The 23,899-nt window shown below is 42.9% G+C and overlaps 1 protein-coding gene across 5 annotated transcripts in view; it reads right to left on the minus strand.

Annotated features, from left to right (window-relative positions):
• The window catches only part of PDGFRA (platelet derived growth factor receptor alpha), a 63,545-nt gene that overhangs the window by 22,005 nt on the left and 17,641 nt on the right, over positions 1 to 23,899 (minus strand). For all 5 annotated transcript variants that reach the window (XM_083755447.1, XM_083755448.1, XM_083755445.1 and 2 more), the window contains exons 2-13: positions 23,734 to 23,794; positions 21,939 to 22,253; positions 16,966 to 17,232; positions 15,046 to 15,176; positions 12,888 to 13,059; positions 12,606 to 12,795; positions 11,147 to 11,262; positions 8,274 to 8,397; positions 6,682 to 6,875; positions 5,215 to 5,309; positions 4,987 to 5,119; positions 2,177 to 2,281 (exon numbers count right to left, since the gene is read on the minus strand). In XM_083755447.1, coding sequence (XP_083611573.1) covers positions 2,177 to 2,281; positions 4,987 to 5,119; positions 5,215 to 5,309; positions 6,682 to 6,875; positions 8,274 to 8,397; positions 11,147 to 11,262; positions 12,606 to 12,795; positions 12,888 to 13,059; positions 15,046 to 15,176; positions 16,966 to 17,232; positions 21,939 to 22,253; positions 23,734 to 23,791 — 1,900 coding nt within the window. In that variant the 5' untranslated portion in view covers positions 23,792 to 23,794. The remainder of the gene's footprint in view (positions 1 to 2,176; positions 2,282 to 4,986; positions 5,120 to 5,214; positions 5,310 to 6,681; positions 6,876 to 8,273; positions 8,398 to 11,146; positions 11,263 to 12,605; positions 12,796 to 12,887; positions 13,060 to 15,045; positions 15,177 to 16,965; positions 17,233 to 21,938; positions 22,254 to 23,733; positions 23,795 to 23,899) is intronic.

The following is a 23,899-nucleotide window of genomic DNA, read 5'->3' on the forward strand; positions in this document are numbered from 1 at the left end:
TATAGCGTTGCAGCCTAAAATGGTTGGTTTCTCAACTAGAAGGCCTGTATTGTATAACAAACAATGGTGCATTTGTATGATGAGGATTCATTTTTAATTCATCAAACTGGGTCAATTTCTGAATCAGCTTATGTTAACATGAGCCTAATTTCAAGATAAACCAATCTGAACTTGCTTGGGATTAGTCTGGTTTGGTTTAATTGGCACCATTTTATGCCAGCTTCACTTTTTTTTTTAGTTACGATTGTTCTCTGTTCTGCTACTACCCGTGTCAAACCTATTACATTGCAACCTCAGGGTTTTGTTAAAATGTTATGGGGTTGGGAGGAACAGCACAGAAACTCAAAATCACACTGAACGCTAATTTTATTTTTTTCCTTTCTATCAAAGCTCCCGCCTCTTCCTTAGCCAGAGTGCACAGCGGCAGCCCACAACAAACCCTTCCATTTATTTATAGGATTCACTTGCACAAGAAGTGGGCATAGATGGTGAAACATGTTATTTACTATTAACTTAAAGAAATGGCAACTAAGTAAAAGTCTTAAGAACATGAGAAGAGGCCTGTTGGATCAAACTAAAGGCCTATCTAGACCATGATCCTGTTTCTCACAGTACTGTAGCTACTGTAGCCCCGGGTGAAGCCTCCAGAGGGATACCATTGAGGTTCCCATCCAGTGTGTGTGTATGCAAAAGTGTGTGAGGGTGATGCCAAACTGGGGCTTTGACCCAGGTGAAATAAAGCCTAGTTTCACCCCTGGTCAACCACATTCCTTTGGGAAACCTCTGCACTCTCCTGCCCTTGAACTCTAGAATCTGATATTCAGAGACTTACTGCTGGGATCATCAAGGTGGCATATAGCCGAGTAGCTTGTATTCTGGTCCTATAAAGGCATACCTTTGAAGTAGACTCATTGGCTTTATCACCGGCAGCTTCTAGCATTAAGGTCTCTGAGGATCACAGCTTCTGATGATTCTAAGCATCGTGGACAAGTTCCAAAGGAGCTGCGCATGTGTGTATAAGTAAGTCATGCATGAAGACAGAAGTGTGCTTTGTAGTCTTAACTGAGTTTGCCTCCCACGGTGAAGGGAAGCTTCTGATCGCTTGTTACGGGAGTTTCAAGACAGTGACACCCGCTCCAGTAGCATGCATGACTTTCTTACAAATGCCTCAGGGGGTGCTTTGAATCCTACCCATTCACTTTGGGGTTAGTTCTGTTGAAATCAATTGAATCTACTTCCATTCCAAGCAAATAAGCTCAGAACTGAAGCATTGCTTTGAAGCAATGAATAACATTATCATCCTAAGTATTGCAGAATATGTCAAGGGCAAGGGAACCAGCAGTCCTTCAGATTCTGCTGCACATCCCATAGTTCCTGATGGGAGTTGGAATCCAGCAACAGATGGAGGGCAACTGGTTCTTTGGTCATGGAATGTTTAATCAGCCCAAGGCCTGGTTACTGAGAAATGTTATCACCTGGTGCCTAAAGATATGTAATGAAGGCACCAGATGAGCCTCCCTGAGGAGAGCATTCTGCAACTGGGAAGCCACTGCAGAAAAGGCCTGTTCTTATGTCCTCCAGACATCTCATGGAGGGGACCACTCAAAGGAAGGTCTCATATGATGCTTTCAGGCTGACCAAAACAATTTCTGTGCCAGAACCAGGCCTAAACCAGGTTTACACAACACTTGATTGTAGTAAAACGTCCAAGTCATTTACAAGAAATATTAAAATTATCAATAAAGCAGTTTAAAAAACCATTACAAGTGTTTAAAATATTAAAGCACATCAACATGAACATTTTTGGGTAGGCTTCCCTAAACAAAAATGTTTTAAGCAGGTGCCAAAAAGTGGGTCCTTCTTGGGCTAATGAAATGTCATTAGGAAGGGAGCACCAAAGTGCCACCACACTAAAATATCAATTTCTCACAGCTACGGAATGTGGTACATTTCACAGTGCCATCTCCACAGATTGAAGCAGCGGAATGGGCACAGTGGCAATAAAGACATAAAAGCAGACATAACTTGATGGAATCAAAAGCATCCAGAAGGGAAACTGTCATGGTAAATATTATGCCCGTTAATTTTGCTTTTAAGTTCTAATTCAGTCGTACTCATGATTTGAGATGAGCCAGAGAGATGTATTGGAGTACTTACAACCTGAAGAAACACTTACGCTTCAACATTTTCACAGCCACCTTCATCACAGGCTGTGACCTGCTTAATCCATAAGCAGTTCCTTCAACTACTTTCCCAAAAGCTCCAGAGCCAAGGATTCGTCCTGTAAACAACGGAGTGTTGCTAATTACTGAGAGGCAACCTATCATATCTTACTTCACAGCTTCTTGTATTCTTGAAATCCTGCTGCTGGCATGCATTTGAGAGTGGAAGGCATGTGTCCTCTAAAAACCCATTAACACATGATGAGCCAGTTCCTCCAACTGAATGAATGGGAGATACCTACTCACATGAGAAATCTGAGCATGTATCAGAGTTCTGACACCCATTTCTTAGACTGAACCCATTTCTTCTACAGCCTTACAACATCATGATTCCAAGACATTAATAGCATTGTTCTAGAGTAAATCATTCGTAAGCAAACAGCTTTGGTCAGTCAAATGCAGTTTGGTTTATCCCAGCAATATTGCATTAAATGCTTTGCTTAAACAGTTAAGTCTTCAGAGCAGTGGTTTTCAAAATATGACCCAAGAAATGAAGCAGATCAGGGATCCCTCAATGAGGAGATTAGTCTATAACAAAGACATGGTAGCACCCTGAACAGCTACAACATCCAGAGTTAGCTGACAATTCAGTCTAACTGAAAACATAGAAGTTTAAACTGATTTTGTAAGACTTTGTATTTGCAAGAAAGATCTGTCCTAGCAGGGTCCTCAATGCCACCACTTTCATTTAAAAGGGCAAGTTTCTGCACCTCATGGTTATAGAGAAACCTCTGAAAATAGGTGGACAGCTTTTTCAGACTGACAGATTGGGGCTCTCTCACTTAGCAAAAGTTGTGGTCCTTCTCAATTATTATACCACCTGCAACCCATTTCCCCTTCTGGCTTTCTGTGTTCCATGAAAACTTTAATCAGTCTCAACACTAGTTCCACACTTGTTTGGCCAAATGAGACTGTGGTAATTATTAAAACTGTCCAATGTGCATGTATACTCAAGGCTCTTCAAGCCTGTGTCACAATTCAGGGATTTTAATGCAACTGTTGGAACCTGTGTGAAAATTCAGAGATGATTCGGAGAGAAGCTTCACCTAATATTTCCCCCATTAAAGTGCAAGCATGGTCAGGTCCATTTCTGAAAATCCCACAAGGAAATTCTTGCAGTTCAACAAAACTTTGATCTGGCTTCTTGTGATATAGCCAGGATGAAGAAAGCTTCCTATGACATGTCAAACCCACGCCAACATGTTGAGCTTCTACCAAACCCCCAAAGGCCTTTTGTGACTTGAGGTCTGTGGACCACATGGCAGGATGCAGCCTCTCATAAACATTTGCTGGCATGGCTCAATCTAGTCATCATCCAGTGCCCACTCTACTCAGTGTCATGGCTGTGTATATATTCAACATGAGAAAAACTTCCTGCTCTGCCCACACCTCTGCTCCGTATGTGTAGGGTAGGTGGGAGAACTTCCTGGACGTCAGGGATTTATTAGTAGGTCTCCTGTTTGCACTCATGCGCGTTCATTTGGATAAAAGACTTGTTTACCAGGTGTTTACAACATGAATGTCTGGAATCAGATGATTCCATCCACAGCTTGTCTCTGCAGACCACAGTTTATCTTTTTGAGGGGAAAGCCCTCTGCACACGGTGACAGGCACTGTTTTGCATGCCCCATGGCTGAACTCCTAGCACTGAAAGCCAGTTCCAGGGCTGGCCTCTGGTGATGCCTGGCTAGGATGAAACCAACCTTCTTCATAAGCATAACTCATAATTAACCACGAGTGTTCCTCTACCCTCAATAGTTTGGGCATGACCCATGACCAAGATTCAGCTCAGAAAGGATTTATTGGAACATCAGGAGCAAGAATGACAAACAGGGTTCTTGGCCCAGTATATATACCTTAAGCCGACCCAGGCAAAACACACACACCACCTGTGATAGATTGCCTTAATGCTGCAATTAGCGAATCACAACACTGGCCCTATCTCAGCAGGGGTTGGCTGCCTGCCAGTTACTAACAATGTCATTGATGGGTTTTAGAACCCTCTCTGTCTTTTGTTATGCAGATGAAGCTTCTGAGCTCCAGGAGACCTGAACGCCTAGGCCTGCACTGCATGCATACAGCCTGGCTTTGGCCCACAATGCCCGCATATACAACACATTGTAAGCAAATTAGAGGTTGAAACAAAGTTAAAGGGTTGAAAGAAATCAATTGGTTGTGACTTTTCAGTAACGGACCATGTCATACTGTCCAACTTTTGCGGATCCGAAACTGGGACCCATATCTTCAGGGACACACTTCTAGTCAAGTTGCATTGCCTGTGTCACACTCTAGCCCCCCCAAAGCACCTTTTGGCGACTAGACACAGCCCGACAGCATGCAAGATCACAGCACCCAAAATATCCACTGCAGTGTGGTCTGCTCCTGTTCAGGGTTCCAGCCAGCTGTGCCCTTATGCAGAATAGGCCATTCCATTCTCACTTCAGCTGTCAGCTGTATTCTGTGGCCACTGAACATCCTTAGTTTTGCACTGGGCCATTTTTTTTGGTTCCCCCACAAATCTGGGTTTTCTTCCCGCACTTCTGCCAAACTTGGGGCTCTCCCAAGCCTGCTGATAGCTCCCTCTTGCACATGGATGGTGCCATTTTGGCTACATTAAGGATTTGCATGCAGAGAAGGAGCTTGCTATTAGCCGCAGAGTCAAAGCATTTCCTTTCTCAATGGCTATGCAAACATTGCTAACAATGATACTAATATTCTACATTAAATGAATGCTGCTATCTCTGTAGCAGCAAGAGGGACTTACCTAGTACTAATCCATCTCGTGGAAATTCCCATCTTGAGTCATATGGCAGCTGCATAGGGTCCACATAAATGTATTCATGTCCATCCGGGCTGATGGACTCGATGACTCTCCATCTTATTTCATATCTTGGTTTCTGCAGCACACAAGGAATGGAACGGAGCATGTTAAACTCATCCCTACTGAACACGTGAATGGAGACAGTTTTAAAGAAGTGTGTTTCTACATTACCTGCTTCCATATGATTACCAGGACAATCAGCGAAATTATTACAATTACGAGCAACACTAGGACTGCAGCAGCCACCGTCAATTCTGATCGTAAAGCTGTAGGAGAAAGGAAATGTATAGTTCAGGGTGTTTTTTTCTCTCACCGGTAGGAGCTCACTTTCAAAAGCAGTCATGGTGGCCATGATCCCAGGCTGGCCTGGGACAGTACAGTAAATTGTGCTTCTTCCTCATTCAAGGTGTGTAGTATCCAAGTCTGGCCAAGTTATTTTGGCATAACAGGCAGAAAATTCCATAGAATTAAGCATGAGCAGTGAAGTGCAACCCTACACATGCTAAGTCCAGCTATGTTCAATGGGATTTCCTTATACACAGTTATCTCAAAGTAAATCCCTTTCAACTCAATGGACTTCTGATAAATCAGTTTTGTGCATGCCTTAAGTCTTTCCCACTGAAATAAAAGGAAATTAAAACTCCTTAACTCTAGCTGAATTATGCCCTCCTTTTGATTTGTATGCATCCATCTTTTAATTACCAGTTGCTGTTTCCTGTCTTCCTTGAGATTAAAGATCCATATGATACCACTATTTCCTCTGTAAATTCCTCTCACACACCCTTTCTTTGTGGGTTCAGCTATAGTTAAGTTGGAGGGGGGCATAAGTGTGAAGAGAAGGCTCCATATTTCACACAACTTTCCATCAACTCCTGTTTTCAACATTCTAAGAATTATTTAAGCAATTACAGGTTCGTCCCACTCAGGATATTAATATACATACCATTATACTTACATATACTGAATAGGCATGTTCTTTAAATGGGTAGGACTTTTAAATATATTGTCATATGAGTATTTTAGTTTTTTGCTCATTGCTGCTTTTACCTGATTTTAATGCCCTTTTATTTTATTTTTACCGTGCCAGTCGCTTGGAGGCCCTTAAGTGCAAAAATGCAAATAACTAAGGGGAATTATTTGGACTGGTTTCTGTGATCTCGGGTACGGCAACATGAAAATATTTCTAAACAGCTTCACACCAGACAAACAATACTGCATATCTTGCCCAAGCCATCAGAATATAGATTGGAGGCACCAGGATGGTAAATGCAAAAGATGCAGTAAATCATGCAAGACTGTGGTTTTCAATATTATCTGGTTGTTAAAACAGTGGTGCAGCTAGGTAATTTTACACTCTGGACTTAATCGTCCTATCATGTGGTCTTTTAGATGGCAACGTGTATCCATTCACTTACTTTAAAAAGTGTGAAGCCTGCCTCACTGCATTTGAGGAGCTTCCTTCTCATAGCAGAGTGGAGCCCTGGACTTCTGAGCTAAAGGGCTACCCTGAGGGCACCACCATCATAAAAGGTCTGAGATCACATCCACACAGCATAAATTGTTTCATGACTCCTTGGGTCCCTTTTAAGGAGATGGAGCCAATAGCAGCTGTGCCCACCGTATACAATGTTTACTCACTGGGAGCCACAAGCTTCAGTTCCCGTGCCACAGTTCCGAGGTCATTCCTCGCCATACAGCGAACAGCCAGTGTTTCTTCCACCTTCTGAAAGGTCACCTGGCTTTCTACCATGTTTTTCTGATCAAGGTGAGTCTCCATGGTAATATCAGAGATATTGTTCGTCAGGAGGGTCCACGAGGTGTCATTACTGCACCTGAAGAGAAGTATAGATATAAATGAGGGTTGCCAGACACTTCCCTATAATTGAGAATTGCTCAGTGAGCAAACAACTTTATATACATACATCAGTGGGTGGCCAGTGTGTTGTCTTGGACTCAAGCTCACATCAGCCCTAGCCAGCATGACCAATTATCAGGGATGTGGTGAAATGAAGTCCAAAACATTGGCAACCCCTTGTATGAAGACACATTGCCTTAGAAATGTCAACTGGACACAACCTACCTCCTACCTCCTACCTCCTGCAATCTCTCTCTCTCTCTCTCTCTCTCTCTCTCTCTCTCTCTCTCTCCACACACACACATACACAACATGCCCATGTGATGCCGACACAAACTCCTATGCTAACACTTTGAAACAGAACAGAAGAACGACACCCCGTCTCTCTCCCTCTCTCCCCTCTTTTCCTTCCACTGCAAGATGTCTATGACAAAATTGTCTCTCACTACGTGTAAACGAACTGTGAAAAAGACTCTATGAGTTGAAAGCGGAGGTGACAGATGTACTTTCCCATTTATTTGTGTGTTTTGTAGCACAAGAAAATATTTAATAAAAACTATTTTTTAAAAAAAACTGTCCTTGAAGAATTCACAAGCTTTTCATGCTGATTACAGGTACCACTTTGGAAACTTCACTGGGCAATTCCAGGCTGTTGCCATGTTCAGATAGACTTCAAAAATAAACCATCAAATTCAGTTGGATGGAAGGTCTTGCGCAACAAACCCACTTCCCACGACCCCAACATGCAAAAATGCACTGGAAGATGAACTATGCAACATCATTTAAACTCCCCACAAACGCATGAGAATGAATGCTCATTAAACAAACAGGATGCTCCCGGCAAACAAATGAGGATGAAGGCTCAAGAAAAGGTCATGCCCAGTGATGATAACCAGTGACTACAAAGCAGCTTAGAAAATATTGACTACATACAACTGATATGACCAGATTATTAGTAATCTTTACACCTGGGTGCTAGTTATAAATCATACTGTAGTAGAAGCTGGCAGCTTCCCTCCCAAAGGAAACAGCAGCTGGGGTAATTTTGCTGGGACCCCCTCCCTGCCCATATGTTGAGATCCAGTCATCATTGGGTAGTCACATGATTGTTGTGGTTTCTCCCCCAAATAATAATAAAAAGACACATTGAAGTCATTTAACATCACACCTACCCACTCAGAAGACCATGTTACAACAGCAATATACAGTAACTTGCAGAGGTTTATTATTACCTGAAATAATATCCCCTCCATCTCTAAAAATGCAAGTCCCTATGTATTATAAAGAATTCATAAGCTTATCGATCTATAATCATGTTATCCATTTATAATTCCACGGATGATATTCTAAGACGGTCAGAATCAACTTTCCTTACTTTTTAATGTCCTTGCAAACCAGCCATTCCACATCAGGGAGTGGTGTCCCTTCTGCCAAGCATGTTACTGTTTGCCCCGCAGAGTCGTGATGACTATCCACCAGATCTCGAATTAAAGCTGGAACTGAAAAGGGTAATTTGGGAAGAGCATGTCAGATCCTTACAGTGCTGAAGAAATTCTGTTTATTGAAAAGAAGCAACAGAAGCATAGTTTTGAACTCCCATCTGCCTGGCAAACTCAGTCATTCCTTTGGGAAATCTGGATTCAGACTTTCTGGAGTTCTTTGCTTGTTTTCACCAACACATGATATCCTCTCCTGTATCTAGATTACCTGTACTTACTTACTGGAAGCAAGCACCATCCAACTCCGTGGGACTTACTTTTTACTAAACATAGGTAAGATTAGGCTGTTAGCTGCAATCCTAAGAACACTTTCCTTGGAGTAAGTTCCACTGAATTCAGTATGACTTATTTCTGAGTAAAGATGGATAGTATGGGATCGTTCTACTGCAAAACCTTGCACACTTTCTTGAGGAAAGTCCCAATTAACTCAAGTGAATAAACATGCATAGGATCAGACGGAAGGTTAGTTTTCAGTGGGAATTACTAGTTCACTGGCTTTAATCGAGACTCATATCCTGTAGGGCCTTAGCAGGGTCCTGGCTTCAAGAGAAGAACATATGGCAGTACTTTTGGGACGTGGAATAAAGGAATCCAGTCACAACAAGGCAGCTACACAGCAAGCTGGGGGTGCACGATCAAGAGAAGAATGAACTCTTCTTTTGCTCATTTCAGAACTCCTCTTTGAGTTAAGGCTGTCAATAGGCTGAAGCATTTTTAGATTATTTCCAAGATAATTTTTCATTCTGTTACAGCAGCATATCACAACCCAAACAGCCTTTAAAAGCCCAGCCCTTAGTTCATCATCCCACAGACCAAAATGGCCTGCCCTTAGTAAGCTGACTCTCACAGATTAATCAATTGAAGCTTGAGTTGATTGGTTGACTAATTTAAGCCATGCTTTGACTGTTACTTGGATCATTCATCTTTTGCCAACCTGGTGTCTACCACGTGTTTTGGATACAATGTGGATATGCTGATTTATATGTATCGATGCATGCAAATTTAGAAGTAATTAACTAAAACAGAAATACACTGTGTCTTCACCATAGTGGTGAACTGGTGTGTCTGCTCAGTCTACTGTCCACATGCTACTGACAGGCATCACCAAGGTCCCTACTCTCCCTTCTTACGGTTCTTGGAAGCCCTTCCAATAGAGGACTGTCCTCTGTAAAGTAGGAGACATGGCCTTCCTATGAGTTGGGTCAGTCTGATTATCCATCTAGCTCAGTATTGTCCACTCTGACTTTTAGTGGCTCTCCAAGGTTCCAGGCAGAGGTCTTAGACGTCACCTGCAACCTGATCCTTTTATATGTAGGTGTCAGGGATTGTCCTTGAGACCTTTTGCAAGCAAACCATGTTCTCTAACACAGAGCTACTGTCCCAGCTATGAGAGAATGCTTTAAAGGCAGATGACATGACAGCCATTCTGCTGCTGCAGCTAAGCAGGTCTGGATAAGAGGCTGCTTGGGAACCATATGTAAACAGCTCAGGAGAAAAGTTACACACAAGTACAGTACATAAATTAGGATAAGTGATTGATAGATGGGGGTGGGTGGAGTAGACATCTGTATGAACTCTTTCCAAAACTCTTCTTTCAAAATATCTCTGAGCAATGGTCGCCATGATAAGTTCTACACTAAATGCACATTTTGTGCTGAGATTCCTCATCCCTTTTATGTACCCCTTCCTCTCTCCAAATCAAATCCATGTGGAAGGGACCATTTCTGACTCTCAGCCAGGCACAGCAGATGTTTAAGTTTGTCGGCATCTGGGGCTGAACTAATCTCCAAAGTATCTTCCATGGACAGCGGCAAGCAAGCGAGTTTGTTCCTAGATAATTTGCCTTATTATTGACTCCTATTTTCAGAAGTATTATTCGTACCATATGCTGTTTCTTGCAAATGCTGGATACACGAATGGCAAGAGAACTTTCCTTCTAGGATCAAGAACTCAATGTACAAATAATATGGCCGGGGTCACATGAAAGAAGTAACCTGGATTTAGTCATCTAGGCTGTAGCTTGCACATTTAGGCTTGGTCTACACCAGGGCTTAGGAAACTCTGACTCTCCAGTTGCTACAGCACCCACCACCCCTGACCACTGACCATAGTAGATAGCAACAGGTTCCCAAATGTGACCTACACAAACAGCAAATGAGGTGGCCAAACTGTTTTTGGGCTGCATCAATTCAGATAGATGGGTAGGAATCACATGATTGAATCCCACGCCCCAGGGGGAATAACTGCAGTTTTGCCTTTCCCCCACCATGCTTGATTTCTGTGTGCGGTAATTACTTTCCAGATGTATGTGTGTCTCAGCTTGCACTACCACCTACAGTCTGAATGGTTCAAGCTAGCAACAATCTTATCCTCTCATCTGTTTTTGTCTGTGTACACCAGGCCTTTGGCTACCTAAATCTCCCTGAAAGTCAATGTGGTTAAACAACTGGGAGAGCACAGTTCAAATTCCTCCTCATCTGCAGTGCACACATGTTCCTCCTGCCATGAGGAACATCATGAGGAAGATTAGGCTGAGAAATGACTAGCCCACAGTTACCCAGCAAGCTTCACAGCTGATTCCCCTCACCCCCATTTCCAAGTTTAGTTTTTCTAGCTTTCTAAACTTTCTCCTAAACCCACAGTAGTTCATATTTGTTTGTTGGCCTATGGATCAGTCTCTGTAGTGTCACTTCCGCATCTACCTAACTCCTCTAGTTTTATACTGATCTTACCCATTTTACAGGTTTACCTTGTATGAGCAGGGAGAAAATATATCTTTGAGTTTCATCCTCATTCTGTGCTACAAAAGTATAATATCCACTGTCTTCTTCCTTGGCACGGATTAATTTTAATAAACTCTGGTACCTATTGAAAGAGAACATTGTGATCATTTCCCACAAGAGGAACAGTAAAAAAAATAATCAAAACAAACTGATAGCTTTGTTGGAAATCAATCTCTCTGTGTGTAAAAGACAGGCTCGGTATATGGTAAGGACAAACGAATCAGACTAAATTTGGCCTGTGTTAATTTCACACATTATCAATGCAAGGATAGTTCTGTCCCCTTTTTGCTTGCCTGAGAAGATGTGTGTGTGTGTCATAGCTGTCAACTTTTCCCTTTTCTTGCGAGGAATCCTATTCGGAATAAGGGAATTTCCTTTTTAGAAAGGGAAACGTTGACAGCTATGGTGTGTGTGTGTGTCTGTGTCTGTAATACTCTGAAGCAACAAATAAACAAAACAAAAACCAGAACATTTACATTTATGAGGTGATCGGATTAGTGAAGTGAAGGCCTTGCGAGGGGTATAGTAAAATTTAACAGAAATTTCCATTTTCTTCTGTGGGCTTTTTGGAGGGAGGACTGAAAAAATGTATGAAATACTATCTCTTTCAGAATGAGATAAATGCTTTAAACCAATGTTTAATGTAAGACAATCTACTATGTTAAAGAATATACTTTACGTCAGTAAAACTTAAGTAGATAAAGCGAATGTACTGCGGGAGTGGGGGAAATGTATGTTACACTTTACATGGTAATCTTCAAATTTCTCTGAATCACACCCTATTTCTCTAACAGCCTGGTTCTATGCATGGAATTATAGCCTTATTTTATTATACCTACCTGAGAGTAATCCCAGTGCACTTAGTGGGTTGTATCCAACAGAGTTGCAAAAGCTGACAGTAAGGATTCTGACAATGGAATAGGGAGGTAAGCAATTTCCCCCTCCCTATGCAATCCCTTGGAGGGGTGGGAGAGTCTCCAGAGCAGATACACTCACCCATACTGTCAGCTGAGTGACACTGTTGGACGCAACCCAAGGAGACTTGGCTTTTGAGTAGACAAGGACACAACAAACTGTAAGCAGGCAACCCTAGGAGTAAACCCTATTGAAGTCACCTGAAGAGATGTCTGAGTAAACATGCATAGAATCATCCTGCATATCTTATAATAAATCAGAAGGAGAAGCAAGTAATAATTCTTAAAACCTGTATGAAGCCAAATAAAGGTTTGAAAAATGCACAAAGATAGGAATAGTAGAGGAATTGGAGAACCAAGAATCTGCCAAGTGGAATTTTCATAGAGATACAGAACAGGCTGCAGATTCTCTAGAGGAGAGATCAATCTACTTCCAAGGAGATACTCTGGTTTGCAAATGGAGAACTGGACAACTAAAACCTACAAATTCCTTGGCAAGCATTTTCTTTACCTCGTCTCCTGGATCTGCTGGGACTTAGTGACAATCTCCGTGAGATTTTCCATCAGAGTCACATTGTCCTTCAGCCAAAACATTTTTGGCTCTGGGTATGCATGCACATCAACTACAAATTTTTTAACTTCATGAAGATTGACAGCTTCCATGGGGTTAAAATGGGGTTCCAGATGAATGAACCCTTTATCTGTAGGAGGACAAAGGTTTCCATGAGTATCTCTCAATGATAGTTGGCATGCTCAATTGAGAACAACAAAGGAAACTAGAAGCAGACTGTACCATGAACTGTGATCACGACTCTTTTCGTTTTCTTAAAATCTTTGGTCACGTGAAGAGCAGCACATTCATAATCTCCACTGTCCTTCACTGAAGCATCTGGAATGGTCAGGTTGTAAACCAGCTTCTGGGTTGGAATTTTGATGTCCTCAAGTGAAATTGTACCTTTGTTCTTCTGCATAGTTAAAGTATCAGAAAACTTGGTCAAACAACATGGCTACAGAAAACAACTAGGCACCCTTAAGATCCATTATCAGTTTCCAGGTTTCACAAAGACCCTCAGAGAAAGCCCTATAGTAGATCCCATCTTCATCTCAAGGTCAAATGGACAAACAGTCAAAGACTTTTTCCACTAGTAGACAGGGAACTTTTGGTGGTGGTTCCATATCTGTATCACAGGAGGCATATACACCTCTTCTTTGCAGATTGGGAACAATCATGCACACAGTACCTTGCTTGCCTGTGAAATTCATCATATAGCCAAGGATATACTAATGACAGCTTATATGCACATATGGGCCCTAGCTGGAGCACAGTAGTTGTGTGACTATTCAGTCAAGTGACTCTGAGCATAACCTATTGAGAATGCTGAAGACTGCAGTAATACATGTAACAGCCAAAAAAATTATTTTTTATACCGTGAATATTAAAAAATTGGGCCCAAACCTAGAATTAGTACATTTGAAAATCAACATGTCCACAGTGCTGAATGCTAATGAGGTAGAAAAGGAAGTCAGCAAACTGGGATCACAGTAATTTATTTCCATTCGAGTGGCAATGCTACTGATTTTTGTTCCGATTACTTATTCAGGTTTTCAGAAAGCAAAATTAATTTGTAATACCTCCCCCACCACAAAAAACCCATCCCAAACGCCTCAGTTTCTGTGATTTAGGCAATTGTCAAAGGAAGGATTCTTTGATCTAATAGATCAAACCACAGCACAGCCTTCCTCAAAGGTGGTGAAAAAATTGAAAGCAGTAGGAATAGCTAGAGCTCTTGATGAATATGGAAACTAACAAAATTGGGGCCTACACAAAAATAAAGACTTTTTCTGAGAACTAAAATTGATGTGAAGTAGAAGCACACTGTCCAACTCTTTATTTTCTGAAATCGCGAGAGCGCTAGACCGAAAAAGGGACAACCGGGAATCAAAACAGATGCCAGGATTGGCTTCTGTGATCTGTGATGTCCAGGTTAAAACAGGCCAGTTGGCGGGTTTGATAGATGCCAAGAATGAGAGCAAAACATTTTTTTAAAAACCGAAATCCTATTTATGGTATTGCTCACTTATCTACTTAATCACATGGCACATTATGGACATGGAGAAAAGTAAAATCTTAGCAGCAGAATCAGAATGAATGGGACTAGGAATACACTATCATAAATCTAGGCATGGGATCTATTCTCAGTTCACTTTGGCCCAATATGACAATTTATGAGATTTATTCTTCCCTTGTCTTTCTGCTGAGGTAGCTGTGATAAACACGAAGTTGGATCCACTTGCTTCCCATCAAAATCAATGGGACTTCAGGTAGTCATGACTAACTATTCACATCAATATCAATGAGACCTTAGTGTGACTACCGCCATTGGGCTCCAGCCCGTTGTGATTAATTCTCCACTCTTCCACTCTTTCTTTTTATCTCTGCAATAACTTTCTGAAGCAGGATTAGTCCCAATCCACCACTTTAAGATCCTCTGCTGCACTAGCTCCCAGTTAACTCTGGTGTGTTGTGCTTCAGAGAAGAATCAGCCCATCTGATTATGACTTGAAGTCATTTGTAGACAGTCATATTCTCACATGTACAGAAGTGTAACATGTGGGCAGCTCCAGAAACACTCCATTTTTTGTTCTATTATGTTTTCCAGGTTTGAGGGGAGTGTTATTACTTTATAACCACTGTCCCACTTCCTGTCAACCTCATATGTTACTCATCTCCTCTTAACATCTTGTAAAGTTCTGCAGGTCTACTAACAATAAAGTCTTGGTTCATGATACCCAGCTAACGCAACAAGAAAATGCTCTCTCATCTGTCTTTATTCTATTTGTTATTTTTATTTTTTACCAAAAAAAAAAAAATCCCCCTAAAACTCCACCCACAGTCTTCTTCGGTCACTTTTCAACAACAAGTATTTGGGGAGGGGGGGAGAGATATTTACCACTTTCCCTGGATAATTCCACTGTAAGTTCACGACTTCGTTATCCAAGACCACACACGTTACAACAATGGTTTCTCCTGTCTTATACACGGTCTTGGGGGATTCAATCTCAACATGAAGATAGGATGTAGCTGGAAGAGGAAAAAGAGAATTAGCACATTTAAGAAATATTTTGCACATCACAGAGGTTCTTTTGAACAATTTGCTCTGAGGAACTGTTGAGGGGGACCTTTGCACTAAGGCAAAGGGATAAGTCTGTTAAAATAAACCACGGTGCTTTCAGAAACCAGCATTCAACAATTGACATGATTATTGTCAGGTGTTCCAAAATGTAAGGCAGTGGCTTTCAGCCAGTGTGCCGTGGCACCCTGGGGTGGCTTGAATGATACTCAGGGGTGCTGTGAGCAACACTGCCCTCTGTTCCTTTTTCCTTCCCTTCCTCGTGTGATACCTTCTCACATCTCTGCCTTCCAAAGATTAGTGTGGCTGCTTGCTGCAGCAGCCCTGGCTACAAGCTCCCCAGGCGAATAGTGCCTCTGGGGTTGGCCAGGGGGTTCTGGTTGCCAGGAACTGAGGTGGCCTCGGAGTAAACAGGCAAGTGGGTGAGGGAGCCCAGCCAGCCAGCCAGCCAGTGCACCAGCCTTTGCTGTTGGGAATGGACAGAAAACCAGGAGGCTGAGCAGGCAGGCAGGCAGGCGTTGTGCTTGCTGGGAGCTAAGTACCTGCCTGGGAGCTGAGTGCCCAGCATTGAAGGAGAGCCTTTCTACCATGCAGGCCCAGCAGCGCCCGCTGCTGTCACTGCTGCCTCCCGAGGTGAGGTAATTTGCTTGCCTCACATTCACCTTTGGTCGGTCTCTGTCGGACCGCTAAGTCTGGGGGCATCATCTTTCCAGGCCCCTGTGGGGCAGCATGAGGAGACACCTCTCTTGGGGCAGGGGGTGGGGAGCAGCTCAGAGACCAGGGGGTGTGGTGGGGTCCAGGTCAGTTCATATGGGGAGAGGGGTCCTTGAGGTATTGTGGTCCTGAGCTGTTTAAGGATTTGTAGGTCAAAAACAGCACTTTGCATTGGGCCCAGAAACTAATTGGCAACTCCAGTAGGATTGGCCTTGTGTGCCCAAACAGTCTTGTCCCAGTGAGCAACCTGGCCGCTGAATTCTGCAAAAGCTGAAGTTTCTGAACTATCTTTTGTGGGGATGTTCAAGGAGGCAGGAGAGGATATATTGTTTATTAATATCCTTACTAGCTAGTGTTAGCAGGTTCTATAACTTGGCAGAGTTTTACATTCCCCTTTTAAACGCACAGCAGATAGCTGCCTGCAGGCTTGTGTAAGCCTCTGACTACCATACAATTCAGTATTGAATTGTATGTTCCTGGTAAGTCCCCTTTTATAAAAGAATAAACACATGACAATCTTATTTAAAGTTGATAAAAGTTGTTTACTCACATCAGTTCACAGTTGGATCCCTGAAGGCAGACTTAGTTACAAATAGATACATGTGGATCTACTCCATATGGGAGACTTGGTCCCAATACCCCATTTCTAGCTAAGAAGCTGGTTCAACGAAGGAGGAAGTGAAAAAGAGAGAGTGTGACAGCATGCCTTGTCCTTTTGTTACCTGGACAGGCAAGGTCACGCCCACCTCTAGTCACATGCAAAGGAAGGATGTTCCAGCCAAAAGGAAACAGGAAGTTTTTGACTGGCTGGACCAAACATTCCCCTGCATGTCTTCTCTAGGAAAACAAGGAATGTTGTGTTTGACTGCTCTCAGTGGATTACATCCCACATCTTTAGATGCAGCCCCACATATAATGCATTGCAGCGATATATGGAAAGAACAAATGAGTTTTTCGCTCATGCTTCAAGGGCGTGAGTGAAAAACTCATTTGTCCCTTACATAGAGAAAAGGTGAAAAGAAATACCTTTGTAAATATAGATGACAAATTGACTGGACAGGAACTCCTTTCCCTTAACGGTGGTCTTGCACAGATAGGAGCCTGCGGAGAAGTTTCCGATGAAGCCCTGCCTGTTGTCATAAAAGGCATACACGATTTTCCTTTCGCTGGTCATCAAAGTTACTTGGGCGTTGGGGTCACTTGTCCGGCAAGGGATGGTGGAGGACTCTTCTTCTTCGGTGATGACAATGAACTCATCTTCTGGGAATGTCGGAACAAAGGGAACAGCTGGATCTGTGAAGAGGGAGATATGTTGAACCATCAACCAGGCTAGAGGAGTAAGTGACTTTAATATCTGGTGACTCAATCCTGTATCCTGTGTGTGTGTGTGAAGCTCAGCAGCTCCCGCAGATCTCCATTAAAACCTTTTATAACACTGGCAAGCTGCTGACACAGGGACATAGGGAGCTAGAACCATAGAATTGTAGAGCTGGCAGAGACCACAAGGGTTAGCTAGTCCAACCAGCTACAATGCAGGAATCTTTTGCCCAACATGGGGCTTGAACCCACAACCCTGAGATTAAGAGTCTCCTGCTCTGCTGGAATCAGGCCATCTAGCTCCATACTGTCTACACAGGCTGGCAGTGGCTCTCCAGGATTTCAGAGAGGCAGCCCTCCTAGCCCTCCCTCCTATATGCAAAGGAGATGTTGTGCTACTGAGCTATGGTCATTCAGTTGTCCTCAGAATGTGGTTGAAACTGCACGCATAACATGGAGAAGTGCCGCTTTAAAATTCCAGTGATAGCTGCTATAAATATGCCAGCTTAAACAACAACACCAGCAACAATCTTAGGTGGTCTCGTAAATCGTCGTTATCATGTTCATGCAAACTGATGCAGTCTCAGAGATGCACATCACCAATGGCTGAGCGGGAATGGGACCTCTGCCACCATACAGAACAGTTGTTAAGAGGGCCAAAGCATTCACGTTATAACATGGCAGTGCAACCCTTCCTTCTGGTCGGGAAAGGATGTGTTCATTTGCTAAACATGTCCAAATTCAGTAGCAGCCAAAGTTTTCAGTTCCAGATTGTAAAGTGTGTGTGTGTGTGTGTGTGTGTGTGTGCAGATGTGGTAGAGGTTACTGAATTTAGATCCCAAAGAAACGCAGCTTTATTTCTTTTCTTTTCCACAAGCAGGTTTCTAGCCCTTTTGATTGCTGATGTGCAAAGTTTCCTTCCTTCCTTCCTTCCTTCCTTCCTTCCTTCCTTCCTTCCTTCCTTCCTCTTTCTTTCTTCCTTCCTTCCTTCCTTCCTTCCTTCCTTCCTTCCTTCCTTCCTTCCTTCCTTTCTTTCTTTTGCAAAGTGTTTATTTTGCAAAACATTTTCCTATTTGAATAATACAGTTTCTGTCAGTCACGGACAGAGGCAAGCAGCTGTAAGGAAGGAACTTGAAGCCATTAGGAACTGTTTTTCTAGATCAGATCAAAGTCTTTCTAGGGCAGCATCCTGTTTTCCAGAACAGCCAGCCAATTGCTTTTAATAGGTTTCTTTTTATTTTTGAGGCATGGTTGAAAGTAGTTGGAAAATACTTCAAAAGCCAGAGAATTGCTGAATAAGATCTGCAGTGGCCAGAGGGTGGAGCTGTAGTGCCCTGTATTAAGGCTGAGCAAAATAGTGGTCACAATGAACTCAAACCATGAGTCATGAAGCTGGCTTGTTAAACTACCCAGAGTTTGTTTCAAAGCTAGTTCCCTAGTCCATATGTAACACTAAGCCAATTTTCTTTGGAAGTGAAGGTAATCTTAGTTGGAAAGGGGAGTGTGAGAGTCTGATGCTTTGCTCAGGCACATATAGGCTTGCCCTCATAAAGCTAAACCAGTCTTCTCCAAATTGGTGCTTTCCAGATGTTTTGGACCACAACTTCCTTCAGCCTCAGTTGCCATTGTCATTGTTCAGGGTGAGGATTTAAATTCCAATCCCAACCTTTCTCCCAAAGGAGTTGAAGGTAGCTAACAACATTTTTTAAAAAACCAATCACAATACAACCATAATCAAGGCACTGGATGATGGGAAATGTAGTCTGAAATGTCTGGTGTGCAAAACGAAAGCTGCACCAACCAGTGTTTAGTGTGATGTGCAAACTTGGCCTTTGTAGTGTCACTCTTGGGGACTTTGGGGAAAAGAAAACGGTAGGAGCAAGGAGGAACTTTGGGTGGCAGTGATGAGTTTCACCTCCGAATTTTCCCTTCTCTCAAATTGGAAAGAGGGGGTTTGGCTGCCCTATCACACACACACACACACACACACACACACACGCACACACACACCCCGAAGCCCTGAAATACAAGATGAAAGTTCCCCTCTGGAGAATTTCAGCTCAACACCTCTCTGGATAGCTGCATACTATTCTCAGAAATGGTACACATGGTAAAAAAAATCAGAATGAAGAATGCAACATACGAGAAATTCTGCAAATCAGAATCCAGTTTTTTCTTGCCACAGAAATGGGGGTGACAGAACCGGCCCTTAGTGCAGAGTATGTATAGCCCGGTTTATAGGCCATTAACTTTTAAACCACCCTTTGGTCTAAAGACAAAGAAACCACATCTCCCAGTGTTTCACATTTTACCATAATATGGTATTCTGCTTGGAAATCCATTTCTTATTGAAATCTATCTTGTAAAAATAAGGAAAATGGTACTTCAAGCCTGGGATGTCTTGTATTAAGTTTTTTAGGGGGCAGTTGACTATATAGAAAATCCAAACCCAGCCAACAAAGGAATTTGTAATGTGTGCTGTGAGACCTTCTAGTAATCATTCAAACCTAGCAGCACATAAACTTGCATTCCACAAAAGCAATGCATTTGCTTTCCCCCCACAAATGGGATTCTCACAGCTTCCCCCCCTTGTTGCCTTGGGATTGATCCAGTGCACAGACTGTAAATGCTTTCTGCTTCTAATAAAGAAAATGGCTTCCACCTGTGCTTTCAAAATTCTTATGTGGGGGGGAGGGAATATATGGGTTCCTTAGAAAATATACTGTTCGTGATAGAAAGAGACATTTTAATTTGAATAATAGAGAAAGAAGAAGTTTAAGATCTGCGACACTGGCAGCTCGTTTTTTAGTCTATGGGGAAAATCTCAGTCAAGCAGGAATCACTTCTCTGGGCAAGGAGAAATGCCACAATCATTCCCGCTGTAACTATCCCATTAAACAATGGCAAAACTGCAGCATATATTTGCTGGTGGGTTTTGTAAAGGCAAGAAGGCTGCCCTAAACTCGACTGGATGAAGCCCTGGGTATCTATCTCTGTCTGTCAGGCCAATCAATTGTGATTCATTCATTGGTTGTTCTACTCATGGAAGACAAACTTTGGAATGCAATGCATATGCTTTGTGGTTCTCAAACTACTACTAAGTCCCCTGTTTATATGGATCGTTGGGGTGTGCCTTAGTTTCAGAAAGTAATGTGAGACTAATTACCCCACATTACTTTTCAATGCAAAAACTTAAAAAAAAAGAAAGTTTCACATGTTAGTTTTACCTAGAAGGCATTGCATTGCATTGCATTGCATTGCAAATGAAAATATTCCTGAAATGGTACAAGGAACAAGAGGAGGGAGAAAACTGTGGAACTGAAAAGACATGCCAACTCTCCAATCTGAAGCTTAGAAACATTAGTTCCGTATCTTACAAGAAGTCATCAATGATCAAACAGAACCGTCTTTCTAATGGCTTGGGGGACAGAATGCCCACAACTGTCATGATATTTGCATGGGGAGGGGGACAAGAGAAAAGCAGTTGGATCTCTCTATTGCCTATAAAATGGGATCCCCTTTGGCCAATCTGTACCCAATCCAGCAGATATGATGCTGTAGGCAGAGGCATAGCAGAATGCCTGTGAATGTTCTGCCATTTGGATCGAATGCACCAATGTCATAGGCAGCAGAACAGAGGATACATCTTGGTTGAAATCAATGTAAAAATGAAGATGAAATGAAAACTGAGAATAACCAACATGCAATGAGACGAGTGTAAACGAAATGAAAGTGAAACTAAACAGTGGCCTTCAGAAAGTGAAACTAAATTAAACATTTTCAAGCACATACCCCAAATAGTTTTGAAAATATTCAAGATGCATTCTCTGATTCTAAAGCTATCTAAGGGAATGTTTCTTGCACTGTGGTCCAGAAAATCCTGGGGTTCCTTGGAAGCTTTGTCAAAGGCTCCTCAATGGATGAGAATGTTAGAAGTACTCTAATATCATCAAGCTTTCTTGGAAGATCATTTGTCCATTATTCACCTTCACATGTCATGCACAGCCACAGAGGAATGTTGGGTATTCTGTTGGGTACAAATAAAGCCTAGCAGATTCTGGGACCTGCAAACTGAGCATTGTTCAGTTCCTTTTGCAGGACAGTGGTTAAGAACTGAATTTGTTCCAGAGGTCCGTTCTTAACCTGAAACTGTTCTTAACCTGAGGTACCACTTTACCTCCGGCTACTGCCACACTGCCGCCACGTGATTTCTGTTCTCATCCTGAAGCAAAGTTCTTAACCCGAGGTACTATTTCTGGGTTAGCAGAGTCTGTAACCTGAAGCGTCTGTAACCTGAAGCGTCTGTAACCCGAGGTACACACAGGAATTTGCATGCAGGAACGGCCAGCAGAAAAGTTGATATGGAAAGCGTTCCCTAATGTTAGAACAGTGTGAAGTTACTTTCCATTGCAACAAGTCAAATTTGGGCTAATTCCACAAAATTCATCTCCATTTGGTTAGTGGCATGCTCTTTGACTGTGACCTGTGGCCAGGTCATGTTTGAAAATCTAAACAGAGGAAAGGCTCTGAACTGGATTTATATGCAGCTTCTAAAATTGTGTGTTTTGATCAACGGAAAGGACCAGCATTGTAATGTTCAGTTGCTCCACACCCTTCTCTGTCAAAGAGGTTTCACTATCATGGAGGCTTTATCATAGATACAGTGAAAGGCATCAACTCACCTGGCACAAAGACATAGATGTCCTTCCCCTCCACCTCACCATCTTCATCTTGAGAATGATTGTAGTAGCAAGTGTACAATCCAGTGTGAGAAGCAGAAGCATTTGCCACATCAAGGACGGTCACAAACAGGCCGCTGTTGTTCTCCTCGCTTTTGAGGTCTATGGTATGGTTGCCATCAGGCATTGGATGTTGCCAGCTGACTTCACTGTCTCCAGAACATTTCAGGGTGAAGGGGGAATTCAGCTGCACAACCATTTCATCATTGTTTGGCAGAATAGTTGGAAGCAAAGACTGGCAAGAGGCTAGCCATGGCCCTGTGAAAATAAAAGTATAACTTTTCACATTGAAATTTCTGAACAATGGCCATTTCCATGAGTCCACCAACTGGACTCATGCACTTCAGCCCCGACTGGGCTAGGCGAGCTGGGTAGCACTTCCAGAGACCACCTTCTGGACAGGAACAGGTCAAAGTGCTGTGGACTCACAGCTTAGAGTTGTGAGCACCGGATTCACTTCCACAAGTAGACTGTCGTCACACAGCAGAGTACAGCAGAGTCTAGCAGAGTATAAACACGACTCAGAGAGCAGCTCTGTAGAATATCTTCTTTATTCTATCTACAACTACTATACAACTATATACAGAGCTAAATGGGTTCTTAGCATGAATGCTGCACTACACTGAGTGTCTGCAGCTGCTCTTAGCAGCAACCTTATCTCTAGACACGATCTGTAACACTCAGTCTCTCTCTCTCCGACACACTGACAGACTTGGTGCTGGAGTAGAATAAGTAGAGAGCAGAACACGCCTCTTTCTCTCTGGAGAATCAGCAGACTCATCAGGAGATTCTTGGATATGGGAGGGGTGAAATCTCCTCATTCTATTGGAGGGAGGACCATAGTTCTGCGGGACACGGAGCACTCACTTTAGTACAGCAGGCTACATCTTTAGTTCAGAATACCAGAACACCAGAGATGGGGAACCCAGCTGGGGGCCAGGAAGAGACCGTATTTCAAGCACGGTTGACTAATTTTAAGGTGATTGTTTCTGTACGATCCTTTTTTATGAAGCCACACACATATCCAGTGAAGTCATCCCTTTCATGCAAGGACTTCTGCTTGTACAGCAGAACTTCCCCTTCCTTTCCTCTCCTTGACCACTCTGCTAAAGAGAATTGGAGGAACCCCCAGAACAGATTTGTGGGTGCACTGAGGAAGGAGGAGGAGAAGGAGGAGGAGGAGGAGGAGGAGAAGGAGGAGGAGGAGGTGGAGAAGGAGGAGGAGAAGGAGGAGGAGGAGGAGGAGGAGGAGGAGAAGGAGGAGGAGGAGAAGGAGGAGGAGGAGGAGGAGAAGGAGGAGGAGGAGGAGGAGGAGAAGGAGGAGGAGGAGGAGGAGGAGAAGGAGGAGGAGGAGGAGGAGAAGGAGGAGGAGGAGGAGGAGGAGGAGAAGGAGGAGGAGGAGGAGGAGGAGAAGAAGAAGAAGAAGAAGAAGAAGAAGAAGAAGAAGAGGAAGAAGAAGAGGAGGAAGAAGAAATTTCATTGTGCAAGTGGAAGTCCTTGCACAAATCAGGCAATTTTGTTGGTCTTCTATAGAGACCAAACTCATGCTATTAGCCTCTCCTTTCTCCAAGCTTTCTGATGATACCTCTTCAGCCCAGGCCGGGGTGGGGGGGGGGAGATTCCAAGTAGTTCAGCTGTTTATTTTTGTCTTTGGGTCTAGGCTTAGATCATTTTGATTTAACTATCAGCTCTCTGCTGAAGAATATTGAGCTTGACAAACAATTTCAACTGCAGTTACCTGTCAAGAAGTAGCCCACAATCAGGATTGTTCTTCGGGAAGGACCCATGACGATCATCAACTGGAACAAGAACAGGAAACAAAGGCAAGGCATGATTAGTTAGTGAGGGTATAGGAAATGACAACGCTACATCTGCAATGCACATTAGCACCTTGGAAATGTGCA

The sequence above is a fragment of the Podarcis gaigeae genome, assembly GCF_964106915.1.
Source record: "Podarcis gaigeae genome assembly, chromosome: 9".
Lineage (NCBI taxonomy): Eukaryota > Metazoa > Chordata > Lepidosauria > Squamata > Lacertidae > Podarcis > Podarcis gaigeae.